This window comes from Macaca fascicularis, chromosome 5 (genome assembly GCF_037993035.2).
Source record: "Macaca fascicularis isolate 582-1 chromosome 5, T2T-MFA8v1.1".
Lineage (NCBI taxonomy): Eukaryota > Metazoa > Chordata > Mammalia > Primates > Cercopithecidae > Macaca > Macaca fascicularis.
In genome coordinates, this window is record NC_088379.1 from 173,962,211 (window position 1) to 173,979,610 (window position 17,400).

Consider the following 17,400-nt stretch of genomic DNA (forward strand, 5'->3'; position numbering starts at 1 on the left):
ATCTTTCTAAGCTCAATCTCAAAACAGTGTGGCTGTGGAAAGGCAGAAAACTAACGGCATGTGCTCAAACAGAAATTAAAATCGTCTATTACAGCTTAACTTTATTAACACAGAGGCTGTACTAATTTGACCTAAAAAGAAAAAGACAAAAATCATCTATGCACCTGATAAAAACATGTCATCTTTTGTAATATAAATAAAATTTTGTAATAAAATGTAAAATCACTTCTTGTCATGAAATACACTAAGCAAATGTTTCACACACATTACTTTTGCAAAGAGTGAGAGTTAGACATTAAGATATGGCATCAAAGAGGATATCCTGAAGGATCCCAAAGGTTCTGCCTGAGAGAAAAGAGTTTTCTCTCACTTTCTGTGGTTGAAACATAAATGGTTTAATAAAATTGGGCAGATCTTTTCCCAGTGCATGCATGTTTGCATGTGTAAATTTGTGTGTATGTGAGCACACAGATGAAGATCAAGAAACTCTGATTAAAATCAGATTCCTAGATGTTGCTTGCCCCTGTGGGGTTGGTAAAATGATAGGGTTCTGGTGACTCCAGAGCTGTGACAGACTAGGAAATTTTGTGGGTTGCTTTATAAACAACCTAAACCAAAATAATCTGGTGATGTGGAAGTTCAAAAGGTAATCCACTGTGTAATGTGCTTCAGGCGGTTTGCTGTCCTGCAAGACCTGAAATTTCCACAGAGTAAAACCATACGTAGCCTTTCATTCACCCGGAGGTGACCTGGAGTCCTGCTTATTATTTCGTAGTCCAGGCCAGCCCAGGCACCAGAGGCCAAGTATAAAAAACAGCTATGGACCTTCTAGAAAATGATGCAAAATTCACATTTTGTTAACAATATTCTGCTCACTAAAACTAGGACTTGAGAATGGTGTGCTAATGGGAAATGGTCATATTTTGCCATGTCTGGGTTCTTTTCTCCTGACCCAGTAATCTTGAAAGAAGAGACATCACTGAAGGAGCACGGCCTTTGGGGTCAAAAACACATAGATTCCAATGCTGGCTCAGCCTCTTGGGGCAGTCCTCGACTGCCTTCCTTTGCTAGAGTGAGCACCCAGAGAAGAAGTGTCTTCTCTCTGAGTGGGCAGCATTTCAGAACACTGGCAGGCCACACTGCTAGTAACACTGTGAGTGAAAAGTTCGAGTATATGGGTGTGAACCCTCTCCCTTCTGGCACTCTCCCCTCTGCTTGCCCTTTCATGCAACCCACCCAGGTAGTGATTAGATCTTAGGATCTGGCTAAAGAGTGGGGAAATGGTCCAGTACGTCTCAAGCTTGGGCCAAGGGCTACAGGCCAGCTTACCAGTAAAGTGCTTTGCATTGGAGCTTTGGACACAAGTTCAATTGAAAATAAAGGGTTCATTTCCTTTCTAATTGTCCCTTATGTGTGCATCTCCCTCACATACCTCCCAGGGTAGAAAAGTGACTGGCAAGATAGATTGAGCCTCTCTGTGTCCCGTGGGCAAATATCATTAATATTCTCCAATCTACCATTATTTCTTTCTAAATGTCTGATTTCTATTCAGCTCATTTCAACCCTACATATCAACATGTCTAAATAGTCCTTGTGTGTACTAAACTCAGATGCATGAATACTGGTTGATGAGGGAATGGTTCAAGCTACCATGTGAAGATGCCTGTTGAAATTGGTCAACGGTGTTACCAAGTTCAGCAGCATTACCATCTATATGCATAAATTAAAAATTTACTGTTTCACATTTGATCTACAAGAAACAAGAGAGATATCTATACCAGTTAGGTGACTGTAAATTCCGTAAAGTCTCTATGTTTCACTATACCAACCTGAGACATGGAGTTAATAATTAGAAATAGTTTATGTAAACTGTCTTTCCCAGTGCCCTGGAGTACAGCAGAAGCTCAATAAATAGAAGCTACTGTTATGATTAATGAGATTGTGAAGTCAGGGACTGTCTCACCCTTCTTTGTACTGGTGGCACCTAGCTTTGCAGCTAGAAGATAACAGATCCTCAATGAGCATTTCATGAATGAAAATACATTACGTGCTTCTATCCCCTTCTTAGAACAATATGACATGGAATAAGAGGTCTCAGTTCTTGAGATGCTAGAATCCTTTCCTGTTGCTGCTATCAAAGTTCTGACCATATCCTGCTCTTCATCCTGATTTTTAGAGCTCCTGCCAATTCCAAAGACTCTACTTCTAACTTTCAAACTACCAGGGTTGGCAGCCTCATCCACTTCTTCCAATTCCCTGAATCCACCACCACCAATGCGTTCTGCTTAGCCTCCACCATGGCTACATATTGGCTATTCTGAGAATCTGACATCATTCAACTTTGTTTAAATACACACATACAAATGTGTATGTGTATAAATTGTTTATTATTTGTTATTATTTTCTTTCTTTCTTTCTTTCTTTTTTTTTAGGAACAGCATCTAGTCCTGGCTGGAGTGCAGTGGCACAATCGTGGTTCACTGCAGCCTCGACCTCCTGGGCTCAAGCAATCCTCCTGCCTCAGCCTCCCGAGTAGCTGGGCCTACAGGCATGCACTACCATGCCCAGTTAGTTAAAAAAAATTTTGTTTTGTAGAGACAGGGTCTTTCTATGTTGCCCATGCTGGTCTCGAATTCCTTGCCTAAAGTGATCCTCCTGCCTCAGGCTCCCAAAGTGCTGGGATTATAGGCATGGGCCTTCACACCCAGACTAAAATTTTAAAATCTGGAGTGCAATCTGTTTATAGATTGGCCATGAGTGGCATTTACCTTTATCAACCTGACTACCTTATAATACCCTGCAGCTAAACACCTCTTGGCTGGTCTAGAGGATCGGGGATTATTCATTACTTGTTTTAAAAGTCCTTCTGCCATTATGCAGAAGACACGAGACTAAGATCTTCAATCTCCTCCCCTACAAAGAGATTTTTAAAAAATAACTACTATTAATAGTTTGATGTCTGAATCAGATACACGTAATACTAGTATTGCTCATAATGTTGGATATTTAAAATTTTAACTGTTACATGTGTGAAATGTATTGGACAATGTTTATAACTTTATTCTTCATAAAAGATTTAAAAATTTCAATTCATGAAAAAAAGCATTAGAAATAATTTTCATTTTTTTATTCTACTGTGGCATTTATTACCTATAAATCTACACCAAGAAAAGCCTGCCTTCTTTTCCACCAAGCTGTGTGCCATTGCTGTGATAGTACTCACAGTCTTCGGAACCATTTCAAATTTTAAATAGAATGCTTGACACAATTAATATAAGATGGAGAGGGCGCATGCTACTGAGATTTTCCACTTAAACCTGACATATTAAATCTAAAACATTTCTGCCAACCTTCCAGGGACTCTGAGATCTAGACATCTCCTGGGATGACAGACAGGTTTGTTTATAATTAGTTTTTCATTAAATGAAATTGGCACAGTAGACATATTGTTTAATCAACCTTCCTCTTGCTTAACATGAAGGTTTTCTTATATAATCCTAAAATAAAATGGTTGAATGTAAATTAATTTTTGTACATCTATGCTCTCTTGTGACCTGTCTGATTGATTTGCCCCAGAGTAAGTCTCCAGCTAAGAGCAACTGGCCATTTACTACGTTGTATAATTTTCAGCCCACAAGGGCTGAAATTCAGCCAGCCTTATGTCTTTTCTCACTCCAGGCTGAATATCCCTTATGTAAATGCTTGTGACCAGAAGTGATTTGGATTTTGAATTTTTTTAGATTTTAAAGTATTTACTTCACCAGTTAAGCATCCCAAATCCAAAAATCTGAAATCCGAAATGCTCCAATGAACCCTTCCTTTGAGCTGCATGTTTGCGCTCAAAATGTTTCAGATTTTGGAGCATTTTGGATTTCAGATTTGAGACACTTAACCTATAACTAAATTTTCTATTATCTGAAAAGTAAGTCTTTTTTTTTTCCCCCTTAAGAAATCAAGTTAGAATTTTACTATGCAAGGCAGTCATCTGGAAATGAAAACACCAACTCATTGTGTACATGGACCGTGAGTGGGAAGGAGAGGAGAGAGTCTACCCTGGAGATGAGAGGTCATGATGGTTAAGAAACTTGGCTCTGGTCAAATATCCAGGGCTAATAGAATCTCAGGGAAACCACATTTCACTAAAAGTTAACTGAAATTCATCTTGTCCCCAGATGAATCCAGGCATCTTTTCCTTTGCCAAGCAGTTGTACTATCAAGAAAGTTATAATTGTTCAGGAAACATTAAAAACAAAAATAAAGAAACAAACAAAAAACACCTTTAACCTCTAGCTACAACATTATTAACTTCCATTTAAATACAAGAACATGCTTAAATCCAAAAAGTTTTCAAAAGCCTAAGTCAAGCTAGGTAATAACTCTACATTTATTTATATCCCACCTTGTTTCTAAATCAGTTTTCAATTATTTATAGATGTATCACGACAAAATAAATAAGAAATAGGAAAAACAAGGCAAATGGAAAATGAGAACAATAAAACTAGCCGGAGCCAACATTTTGACTAATTATGTTGTGGAGTCCTTGCTGGAGGGGCTACAAATCTGGCTCTAAGCACTCTAGCAGAGGGAAATAAAATCTTTACAACATGTATAAAATCCACAACCCAAAAACAAACCAGCTGCCTAGAAGCCTCCCTATTCCTGGTACAGACAGCAAAGAAAATTGTAACAAAGTGAACCAGGCCCAACTTGCCACAGCCCTCAACAGAGGCCAAAAAGGAGATCAGTAATGGTCATCCCTTTCGATGATCTAACTCTGTGAAGTAGATACTTATTTTACAGCTAGGGATACTGAGGCTTAAAGAGGCAGAGCACCTTTTTCATGGTCATGTAACAAATAAATGGTGGAGCTGGGCTTCAAACCCTGTTTCACCGCAGGCCTGTACCCCCATCATCGGGACACACCGATGGTGCTCTCTGCAACAGCACAACTTATGACTGTCGGCAGGCAAGGTGATGCAATGGTCTACGTACTAGGGCAATCTAATTTAATGACCTTTTCTATTGTAATTCAACTCAACACTGGAGCAAATAGAAAATATAAGCCAAAGTCGTGGCTTAGATGAGAGATGTCTCACGACTGCTAGTTCCTTGCTTAACAATTTAGGAAACAAGGTCTTAAACAACAGTCTTTCTCTACTACCAAAGGCTGCATTTGCCTCTTGTTTTCCTTTTAATTTTCTTTCCAGAGTGACCCTCTTCTTTGTATCTGTATGTCCTGGCTACCCTAATTCTCCCTATTATTTTCCCATTTGGATGTTTTTAAGCAATTAGCCGTTTAGACTCTATCTGTAGGAGGTTATGTTTTCAGAAGGGAAATCAACGTAATCTAAGGGAGGCTTCCAAGACTGCAGGTGCCTTTAGGTAGCCACAGCTACAGACAATGTGGCTACAAGACAAGAAATTAAAGAATGAATCCTTAATGTAGAGATTTGGTATCGATCTGTCATGTGACTCAAAATAAACCATTCACTTTCAGGATCTGTTTCCTTAGTATTTCCATAAATATGTCTTTATAAGAAATAAGCAGGATCTAGAAACTCAAAAGAAATAAAGGTTAAGCTTTAGAAAATCAGGTTGAACTTTAATGAAAATTAAATGTATTTTTGGGTTCTTCTAACAGGTTCAGGCTACTGATCCTCCTTGTTAAAAATTTTGCAGGATGCAGGCAAGGGACTTTCTAATGTTTTGTTAAGATTAACAGAGATAATAGATGAAAGATAGAGACCCACCTCACCTAACAAGTAGGAACATACACTGCAGGTGTTAGGAGGTGGAGTGTGCCAGATTAACATCACTAAGTACCTAAAAGAGAAACAAAAATGGGAGAAACTATACTCACTCCAAGGGCAGCTTGGTAGGGAACATCTGATGGGAAAGTAAACGAGGGGCCAGTTGTCACTGGGCTGCTTGGGGGTGGGGTCACAATTAACCCGGTGGTACTTATATGAACCTGCCGAGAAAAGAAAAGTTTATTAAAAAGAAGACTATGTTTGATACAACAGAATATACTGGCTAAACCTTAGAAAGGCAAGTCACAGTTAAAAAAAAAAATCTGTACTTTCTGTTATATGGGGAAGGTAGAATCCCTTTTAGCTTGCTCAACCCAAATTTACCAGTTACCTAATCTGAACCAGGCCTTTTACTAGATGCTGGGGAGTGATGTGATAAATACTGGTCACAACAGTGTCTTACCTACAGAATTCAACTGCCGTTGGCTTTCACGATAACACATTGCCTCAGTTTTTATGCCACCATGAATCAAACTGGCCTTCCAATGGTCAGCCTGATGCTCAGCCAGCCTCCTAACAATTTCCCTGAAGAGCCTGTTAAAGTGAGGAGTGGCTGAACACTCACCTGTCTATCAATACGTTAAATCTACGTGCAATTCTTCAGGTATTTTGCTATTTTCAGGATCACTTTTCATGACTTCTACCGTTTGGTGAGGATGCATAATTAAAATGCAGCTGCCTAGACATGCTTAGAGCGGGTAATCACTTATAAAATCTTTAAAGGAACAATGTCAAGCCAAATTAGTTGTATTCAAAGGTGTCTTATCCATGATACAACCCAAGATTAATTTACTAGAAAGAAATTGAGTTATTTAGGTCATTTCATTGCCTGTGTTAAGTCACTCGATCAATTTCACTCAGGTTGCATAGCAGGTCCAACTGCAGAATGCAGTGGTGTTTCTAGAAGCTACAGAAGTAGGGGGATGGGTTCCCGCACAAATGGGAGTGTTTTCTCCCTCCAGTGTGAATAGAAGCAATGTGATTGGCTGGTACTTGCTTCCCTAAGGAAACAATAACCCACCCAAAATGCTAGGTTTTATAATAAAAATGTAATCCCAAACACAGTTTTCTCAGTTCCCATACATTAAGAAAAAGATTATCAGGACAAACAAGAGCTCTGAGATTAGTTCCCAAAGGACCTAATGGAAACTTTCAGTTTCCCATGGGGGTAGGTCCTACCAAAGCCAGGGATAATCAGTATCACGGCATGTAATTTATTTTCACAAATATATCTATGCTATACATGACTCTGCAATCTTTTAAAATTCATCTGTGTCTATTAGTCTATATATTGATTGAACCTAAAGTTTGAAACTAAGTAGATCCAGGAGGTGGCACTAATAAGACTTTCTCCCCAAACCCTCAGTTTCCTTCTTTTCTTCTTCTCCTTATTTTTTGTGTAGACAGGGTCTCACTATGTTGAGCAGGATGGTCTTGAACTCCAAACTCTCATTTTCTATTTTTCCTGTGAACCAAAGTCTATCTCCAACCTATTTCTAATGGGAAGCACACTGGTTTTCCCTTCTAGGATAAAGCCAAATGACCTTTTGCTATTGTATCCAATAACTCTGTATACACACTCCAAGGACATTTGCAAATTGGCACCACACATAAGAGGTCACCTTTCTTCTAAGATACAATGAAGCTCACTTCAAAGTGGACATGAGGCAGGAGAATAGGGTGTGACGGCAGGGAACCTAAGGCTGCTTCACACTGACTTCCCATAACTAAACTGAAAAGAAAACCCTAACTTTCCAAGCCTAAGTAACAAATGGACCAAACGCTACTTTGCAAACCTTTTCTGAACTGTGGATGGGAAATTGAAAGTACCTTTGACTGGTTGCTTTTTGTAACCAATCAGCCATTTGCATAGGAGTGTAACCTTGTAACTTCACTTCAGCCTCTGATTGGTTGCTGTCCTCAACCACTGATTGCGGGCCAAGTCTCCATTTGGATAGAAGTGCAACTCTGTTAACTTCACTTTAGCCTCTGATTGGTTGCTTTCCCCAACTACTGATTGTGGGCCACCACTTCATTTACATGTGGTGAATACCAAGTGGCCAATGGGAAACCTCTAGGGAGTATTTGGGCCTGAGAAGCTTCTGTATCCAGGGCCCTTGAGCAGCTGCTCGGGCCGCTCCCACACTGGCGTGTACTTTCATTTTTAACAAATCTCTGCTTTTGTTGCTTCATTCTTTCCTTGTTTTGTGTGTTTTGTCCAATTCTTTGTTCCAAACGCCAAGTACATGGACACCCTCCACTGGTAACAGACATTATTATCAAGGAACCCCTTGGAGCAGAAAAAAAACTTACCAAAATACATATACCCTATACATATCTGAGAAATATATTATTGATTGATGTTTCTCTACAAGCCCAGAGTGGGAGACAGAATAATTAGCTGTTAATGACCTTATGGTTTTGGGATAAGTCCCTTCATGTCTCTAGACCCCTGTGAGCAGCTGGAGCAGAGGTAACCTAAGGTCTCTGCCATCACAGGCACTTCGGGGAAGCACTGACATGCAGAATCCTGCAAGTACCCCTTCAATAGAGGGCTTTCCTAGCACTGCAGTAAAGGAAGAGACAAAGTCACCAAAGAATGCCTAAACGCAGAAGGACAAGAAGTAGAAGCAAACCAGTGAAGGGTGAGCATGTCTAGAATAAATGCCCTGAGTAAGGACAACCTGAGTTTCTGCTGGGCTTACCCTTTCCTCATGGAACTGCAAAACTTAGTTGTCTCCTCTACAAGAAAGGCTAAGTAAGGGAGGGAAGAGTTGGGGTAAGCAAAAAGGAGTTTGGGGTGAGGGCTTCTTGCTTTCCCTGAGGCACTGAACACAAAGATGCCATAGAAACACTGAATATTATGAATCACTCCTCTGGAGGCCAAAAAATATGCTAAGTGTGGTCAGAGGAGAAGACAAAACATCTTGGCTGCTTGCACCATCATGTGCTTTTACACATTTCAGTCACGGACACTCATGAACATCTATCTGATCTGGCAACCCACCTGGAAAGCACTGCCTATAAGTAAGCTTCCAATTTATGTATTTGAAAGTTCAGCCATCACTCAATAGTCACTAAATACAATAGCAAGCAAGCCCTTTGGCTCCCTTCTTGTCCCTTTCACCTTCCTGCTGCCAGCAATTTGGACGTGACAGTGACATCTCTAATTGCCATATAGAAACAAAGGCCTAAGGACCCACTCACATGGTGTACACATGAGCTGGAAGGTGCCGAGGTCCCTGATAACTCTGGTGCTATCACACCAGCACCCAAATGCCTGTATCTAGATCTCAATGGGATGAGATAAAAATGAATACTAACATTTTTAAGCCCCTTACTTTCAATTTTCTAATATACCCAACCAAATTTAATCCTAACTATACTAAAAAATTACAAAAACTAGCCAGGTGTGGTGGCACACACCTTTAATCTCAGCTACTCGGGAGGCCGAGGCAGGAGAATCGCTTGAAACTGGGAGGCAAAGGTTGCAGTGAGCCAAGATTGTGCCATTGTACTCCAGCCTGGGTGACAACAGCCAAACTCCATCTCAAAAAAAGAAAAAAAAAGAGGCCGTGTGCGGTGGCTCATGCCGGTAATCCCAGCACTTTGGGAGGCCGAGGTAGGTGGACCACCTGAAGTCAGGAGTTCAAGACCAGCCTGGCCAACATGGTGAAACCCCATCTCTACTAAAAATATAAAAACTAGCCGGGTGTGGTGGTGGTGCCTGTAATCCCAGCTCCTCGGGAGGCTGAGGCAGGAGAATTGCTTGAATCCAGGAGATGGAGGTTGCAGTGAGCAGACACAGTGCCACTGCACTCTAGCCTTGGTGAGAAAGTGAGACTCCATCTCAAAAAAAAAAAAAGGAAAGGAAAGGAAATTGCAGGCAAAGGTTAACATGTATAAGGAAAAGGAAGACAGCAATCAGGTCAATAGCAGGGGACAGATTCAGCAATGGGCCTCAGTGAAATCTACAGCCAGGCCCTGTGCTGGGCAGGCGAAAACGAGAGTCCTGTTTTAAACGGTCTTACATGAGCCATTTCCCCATATGCACTGATCTCCATGATTGGAAGAGTTTTTGCACGTCACAAATGCTACACATGCTCAATGCTCTATTGGGGACTGGGGTTCCCTCCAATGTACACAATGCCCTAGATAAGTAGTGTTTTCTATAAACCATGGCTGGAGAAACCAGGCAGCACTTCAAACACCTCCCAGCCTCTTCTAGAATAACTTCTCCCTGAGGCAACACTCTGCCACTGAAAACAGACCGAACTGGAATATGGAAGGAGGGGTGGAATGGTTGGAGGGGAAACTTCCAACGGAACACAGAAAGAGCCTTGTTTCCTAAGCTACTTGAACCAAAACAAAAATAGCTCTACTTTTATAGCCTTCGTTCCCAGCTCTGGTGTGGTACCGTCAGGCATGTTCACACCTGAATGCTGAGCTCTCTGCAAAAGATGAACATGCTCAGTCTATCTTCTTTTCTCTTTTCATTTTCTCTAATGCCAAAAGATTATTGTCCACTCTTTTAAAGCTAGTCCCATTCTGAGCTGTCACTATTCTTAGCAGAAGCTTGTCTTTTATTTCAAGACAACATCGTTGTGCAAATGTTGCTAGGTCCCAAGATAAAAAGCACAGAATCAAAATGATTCAATTTTCTTTTAGTGAGTGGCCATCTTCACTAGCTCCCTCCTTCAGAACCTTACTCAAAAACCTTTAGTTCTGAACCTTTCCGGATTAACCTCACTTTGCCCTTCCTACTCTGATCTATGCTCCATGTCTATTTCTCACACGGGTATGATTAGTTACATGTAAAACGACATGGTTCCCCTCTCTACCCATTTTTCAAGTGACTCATTCATCCAACAAATACATGTTGAGTGCTTTCTGTATGTCTGCCATTTAGAATATAATCAGTGTATAAAACAAAGACCCTTGCCTTCACCGCACTCATGTTCTAGTTGTGCCTGTCTTTATTTCTTAGTTAAAGTTTCATGGCCCTACCACCTAAAAACGCCACAAAACAACAATCCCACCATCCCATTCAGAAAGTGAATGCATTTAACTTGAAATACACAGTATAAATCTAAAGGAGCAGGGTCAAATAAATGAGGCTGAGGCTGTGGCTCATACTTGTAATCCCAGCACGTTGGGAGGCCGGGGTAGGATGTTCACTTGAGGCCAAGAGTTTGTTACCAGCCTGGGCAACACAACCCCATCTCTATTAAAAACAAACAAGCATGAGGCTGAGAAAAAAATGGCAAGGGATATCAAAAACTGTATTTTACATTTTCATTCTGTGGTCCAAAACAGGCACTTACTAGAATGTAAACTTTTTAAGGACCAGAACTGTGTATTTCTTTCTTTTTCTTTAAGGGGACATAATTTCATTTTAATGTTTAAAGAAAAAAAAAAACACACCATAGTTTTATGATGGAGTAGAATGTAAAATCTGCATGAATTTTCAAGATGAAACATGAGACTTGAAAGAAATTTCTTCTGCTTGTGACAGACAGCTTTGAACTAGGTTCTCTGACCTTTAAGTTGAGGAAAATACAGCCATCACCTAGGTGGATAATGACAGCAGCCCTGTGGCTTGGGCAGGGTTATAATTAGGCCCTTTTTGTAGTGCAGAATTAAAGCCTAACACAGCAAATTGCTATATTTTATATACCATGGTATACACAGTGCCTAGAAGGGTCCAATAGTAAAGTGCTCAATAAATGTTTGCCAAATGAATTAATGAATGCCCCGTCATCCCGTGTATTCTTATAAACCTAAGAATAATGCATGGCTATTTTTTACATACCAGTCCAAAGTCGTAATGAACTAATGAGCTTAAAAAATGTGAGGTCGATTTCTAATTTAAATTAAATGCTTCTTTCTGTCCTTGCTCTTTTTTCTCTATAATTCTGGGAAGCCTAAATATTAAGTTAAGTTACATAGATACAAGTAACTACAAACGTTACAAGTTTGGACCACGGCATCTTAAATCTGGGTGGAGATGAAGTTTTAGTTGGCAAGATCTCCCAAAAAAGTACTGTGAGAAAGTTCTCTAAGGCTGAGTGCTTGCTTGGTGAAACTGGTAAGTACTATTTAACTCATCTTGTAAGTTCTGATCTTCCCTTTGAAAATGATGGAGTAGTTAGTTCTGGGTTGATACACTCAAGTTAGCTTTGCCTTCTCCATTTTTCCACCTACAAAATGAAGACAGGTTTTGCTTCCCAAAAAAGCTACTATCTTCAGAAGTTCAAAATAAGTAATGTTTGTCAGCTAGTGAACAAACATGTTTGTGAGTTGATCCTTTTGTGGGTGAGCTCTTTTTATATAACCCTTGTTTGAGGATTTACCTGAGAAGGGGCACTGCAGGAGAGGCCAGACAGCTCGCTGATCCGTGCAGCAGCAGTGGGGTTGCTGGAGCTGATGAGGACAGGGGGGCTGATCTCCATGGAGTGGCGGTTCTGGGATGCCTGGGAGGACTTGTTGGCCATAGTGAGGGAAGTGAAGGAGTGCCGCTTTTTGGTGTTCTTCTTGGTGTCGGAGTGCTTTGGGGCAGTGCTGCTCTGGGCTGCCGCCGAGGAACATTCTCCAGCATCAACTCCTGGCACAGGAGGCTTATCCCATTCTATCAGCTGCTTAGCAGCCGAGTTAAACTGCAAAAGCAACCAACAAACCAACCCAAGAAGTTAAACAATTCCCAAGAATTCCCTGAGGTTTATTTTCAACATGATTTCACCCAAAATTTAAAGTCACTACTTTAAAGTTTGCCTATACAGTGTTTGTTTTTCCCATGTGAGGTATCTTTTCTCTCAATATTGGGACTTCATCGTATCTATATCACAGGTAGATATTAAATCAAGAATAAACAATTCCACTGCAAGACTGAAAGAGTAAAAGACAATTTTATTAAGAATTTCCATAATGGCTGATTTTAAAACTTGCCAATAACAAATGAAAATTTATTTCAGCTCACTGTGAAATTTTCAGAAGAGCAATCAAAGAGGTGTATTTGTCTGACTGAACACCCTGTTGCATAATAATGGTTGGGTATTTGCTCAAAGCACAACTGAACAACGAAGGGGCAACTTTTGGGTTTGGTAAAAATGAGCAAGAAGACAAAGAATAAAACCATTCCAAATGAACTCATGTACCTCCATGTATATTCACCTCCTGCCTTTCTTTCTGTATTCTAGGAGAACATCACAAAAATCTGGCAGAAATTCTTAACATGTTTTTTGTTACATCATTGTATCAGCTATCATCCTATGTGCACACACTTTAAACCATAACAGGGTAAGACATGAAATTCAAGTCCTGTTGGCAAGCTAACTTCATCTATCTGAAAAGCCCCAGTGTAAATTAAGAGTACCAGGGGTCAAAATCTGTGCACTCCACTGATATTATCAGCAAGAAAGGAAAGAACACAAGCCTTTTGTTTTCCCTAGGGCAAAATAAAACATTTCCGGAAAGCTTCAAGGACAATAAGCAGCATATAACTTACCTAGATAGTACAGTAATGGGAAACATAGCTTAATCTCTCAAAAAAAAAATTGAGATGCACAATAATAAACTTTTAAAAGGTAACTTAAATATAATATTAAGGAAAACAGTGATTTTTTTCATCTCAGCATTACACATTGGGCACTTCACAAATGTCTTTATATAAAATAATATCATGTCCTATTTGTCCCATCTAAATTGTTCAGGCTATGTCTTCTCATTCTGTTGATAAGGCCACCCTACTACAAGAATGGAAACCCTGTCAGTCAATATTTTATGAAATGAACTTGCTTTGGAACAACTGGTTCCTCACAAAGCTGTGTTAGTTGGAGATCAGCAGTCACTGCTTCTATAGATGATTGCAAATTGACTGACAATTTGTTCCTAAGCCTCCTTGGGGACTCAAATTCAGGTGGCTTGTCTAATCTATAATTAGTAAGATAAATCTTTATCAAACATGACCATATCTCTTCTTCAGACTTTAAGAAGTTTCTCCACGATAATCTTTCGGAAACAATAGGCAGTAATGCCAGAATAACACCTGTCGATGCCTGAAGCACCAATGGTGGGAGAAAGGATCATAAAGACTTCTTGTGGTGTGTGTTCAGGGATGAAAATGAGGTGCCAGTAAAGGGTGGCCCTATTAAAAGCATTTTCATGGCAACTGGCCAGGAGATCCAGAATTTACAAATCCCTTATTGGTCTAGCTATTCCACCTTGAGAATAAAAAGCCCAAATGAAGCAAAGTAAAGTTTTATACTACGGTGGGGGTGGCCCAAACCTCACTGTAGAGCTCTAATAAACTGCAATGAACCATGGACGGGTAGGGTCCTCTTTCCTGCACAGGCTGGGTGTAAGGAGCCTGGAAACAAAGCAGATTGAAAAGCTACTTCATCTCCTCCATCCCAAACACAACACCCTCATGAAATGAAAGGCCAGCGCACCTGGCAATGCTGGAGAAAAAGGAGCCAGAGAATGTCTTCTTCAACCAGACGTTTATTTAGACACCTAGAAACAAATCTTTGAAGGCACAAACCTAATCAGTGTGCTGGAATCTGACTGATCAACTCAGCACTCCTGTACCAGTGAGTAAGAAGTAGGGGAGGGAGTTAAGAAGACTTTCTTCTCATTGAGGCCAAAAATATGAATAGAGGAAACTATCACATCTATTTCTTATGTTTAGATTAATTCTGGGGTCAAACAATAGGCTCCATTAGTGGTGCCTGCTTTGAAAGGTTCTGAAAAATTACTATAATCTCGTCATGGTCATACTTGGCTGGCCAAGTGTCAGTTATAGAGTCAACGTTGTGTTAGTATTTCAGGTTTCCATATGCTGTGCTCTGGTATAAACATCTGAGGATTAAAATATTGTTCCCGATATTTCCTGCTGCTTTCTCAACAGAACAATACTGGGTGCTTCCTTTGTGTCTTTCTTCGTATCATATATTCTCCATTAAAATAAATACACACTGAGCATCTATTTGGTGGGGGGATTGGGGGGAAAGGTCTCACTCTGTTGCCCTGGCTGAAGTACAGTGGCACATTCATTGCTCAGTGCAGCCTTGAACTCCTGGGCTCGAGCGATCCTCTTGTCTCAACCTCCTGAATAGCTGGGACTATAGGTATGTAACACCACACCCAGCTAATTTTAATAGCGATGAGGTCTCATTATGATGTCTAGCTGGTGTCGAACTTCTGGGCTCAAGCGATCCTCCCGTCTCAACCTCTCAAAGTGCTGGGATTACAGGCGTGAGCCACTATGACTGGACTCTGAGCACCAATTATGTGCTGAATAATGTGCTTGGTGCTAAAGATCTACAAATGCAGAGAAATGGTCTCTGCCCTCAAGGAGCTTACAAACAGGCATAAAAGTAACACAGTGCTTTCCATAGTTTCTTATGTCTAGCTACTTTTGCTCAACAATATGCTTTTTGAGATTTATCCATATTGCTCCATGAGTCAGCAGTTCTCTCTTTTAAATTGCTGTGTAATATTCTATTGTGTAAATATACTATAATTTATCTATCCGTTCTACTGCTGATTAACATGTGGGTTTTCTTTCCTCCTTTCCTGCCTTCCTTCCTTCCAATAGACGGTGGCTAGTAAGAACAATGCTGCTGTGAATAATCTAGTATGTGTCTTCTGGTGGACATAAGCTCCCATCTAGATATTGGGTACACATCCAGGAGTAGAACTGCTGGACCGCAGGGTTGGATGCTTAGAAACATTTATGCAGAAGCATGTGTATGCAGGTAGACACACCCTGGAGCAGTATAACAAGCCAACTGGCAAGTAGAAGACCACAGTTCTAGTCCTAGCACAGCCATTACCTAACTTTGGGGCCTTAAGGGAGCCATTTTACCTCTATTGTTCACAGCTTCCTCATCTATAAAGTAAGTTGGAGCAAATGATTTTTAGGTCTCTTTTAGCTCTCCACATGTATAATGCATAATCTCACTTTAAATGGACAAGTTTCATTTTTCCATTTCATTTCTATTCCTCTAAACAGCCTAGCATATTTTTTCTGCATTTGATTTTTATGCGTGGACAGTAATATTTGTTAGCAAGATGTTGTCATACTTTAAAATTACTTGAGATTTCTTCTGAAGCTGCATATATTAGTATTAAAAAACACTGCTCCTTGCTTCCTGTATCGGTTCCAGAGAAAATCATTAAAGGCTATTTGGTAGAGGCATTAAGTAAATCAGGCAGAAACATAAAGCAGCTTTTGCTGTAAGTATAACAACCTTTGGTAACAACAGGAAACCAAGAATCTGATAGCTTTTAATAGAATTTTGATAAAATTCATGTATGAATGTTTGAGCTCAGTAGTGTGAGCTTTCTGTGACATTTATCTAACCATGACCTTTAATGTTAGGAGTGCACTCATCACCTGCAAAATAAATTTGTATCCTAAAATACCTTATTCCAAGCATTTGGTAAGTAGCTTTGATAAGACTTAGGTTGGATATAAGGTAAACTTCAGTATACTGGAGATAAAAGCAGGGACTCTAAAATATTTATTACTCTTAAAATTCTTATGCCTCTTTTTGGAGAAAAGTCTAAAATGTAGAAAGAATGCATTTTTGAGAGTTATCAGAAGCATAAATAAATATGAGATGATATACTGACAAAAATAATATCAATAATAACAACAAGGCAGGTTAAGAAATATTAAACTTTTTTGTGTATAGTTGCCCTCTTTGCTAGAGAGAATATAGTCTTTTTTTAAAAGGCGGGACTTAAAATTTTTTAAAGAGAAAAAATTTTTTAATGAGAACTAGTTGAATAGTTACTATTTTATAGGAAGTTTTACAGATGAATCAGTCTGTAGCTTCTGAGCACTACAGGATACAAACAGTAGATCTGAGAAGTAATTATTTTAATTCACAACCCACTACAGCAAGCTTGTCCAACCCACGGTCCTCTACATGTAGCCCAACACAAATTTGTAAACTTTCTTAAAACATTATGAGATTTTTTTGAGGTTTTGTTTTTTCTTTTCTTTTCTTTTCTTTTTTAAAGCTCATCAGCTATCAATAGTGTTAGTGTATTTTATGTGTGGCCCAGGACAATTCTTCTTCTTCCAGTGTGACCCAGGGAAGCCAAAAGATTGGACACCCCTGGTATAGAACATTATGAAGTAAAAAGTAAAAGGCCTCAGCCAGTTCCCCACATCTGTCTCTTCCCAACCTGCTTCCCAGATGGATTTCCATTTAACAATTTAAAACATATCCTTCATTTTCTATGTAGATGTTGTTATACATGTATCTACTTTATTGATTTTTAACACAAATAAAACCAAGCAATCCATTCTATTCTCTAATGAAACAATATTTCATGAACATCTTTGCATATCAATAGGGACAGGTTGATAGCATGGTATTCCATTTTATAGAGATGTTGCCATTTACTATGTCTTGGCAGGCTTGTACAAGCATATCCACAGGGTAAACTCCTAAAAGTGGAATTTGCTAGATCAAAGTGTAAGCTTAAAAATCATTTTTTTGAAGTAACAAGGTGTATTATATTGTTTTAACTTGCATTTCTATTTATTAATGAGATTAAGCATCTATTTTCTTTTTTT

The 17,400-nt window shown here is 39.6% G+C and overlaps 1 protein-coding gene across 7 annotated transcripts in view; it reads right to left on the reverse strand.

Moving 5' to 3' along the window:
• The window catches only part of SH3RF1 (SH3 domain containing ring finger 1), a 178,717-nt gene that overhangs the window by 31,051 nt on the left and 130,266 nt on the right, over positions 1–17,400 (reverse strand). For 4 of the 7 annotated variants that reach the window (XR_006698372.2, XR_010587070.1, XM_045393046.3 and 1 more), the window contains exons 5-6: positions 12,164–12,466; positions 5,861–5,971 (exon numbers count right to left, since the gene is read on the reverse strand). Coding sequence is in view for 3 of the 7 variants with exons in the window: in XM_045393046.3 (XP_045248981.2) it covers positions 5,861–5,971; positions 12,164–12,466 (414 nt within the window). In the remaining 4 variants the exon portion in view is untranslated. The remainder of the gene's footprint in view (positions 1–5,860; positions 5,972–12,163; positions 12,467–17,400) is intronic. The other 3 variants (XR_012435211.1, XR_012435210.1, XM_045393047.2) reach the window with 1 other exon arrangement.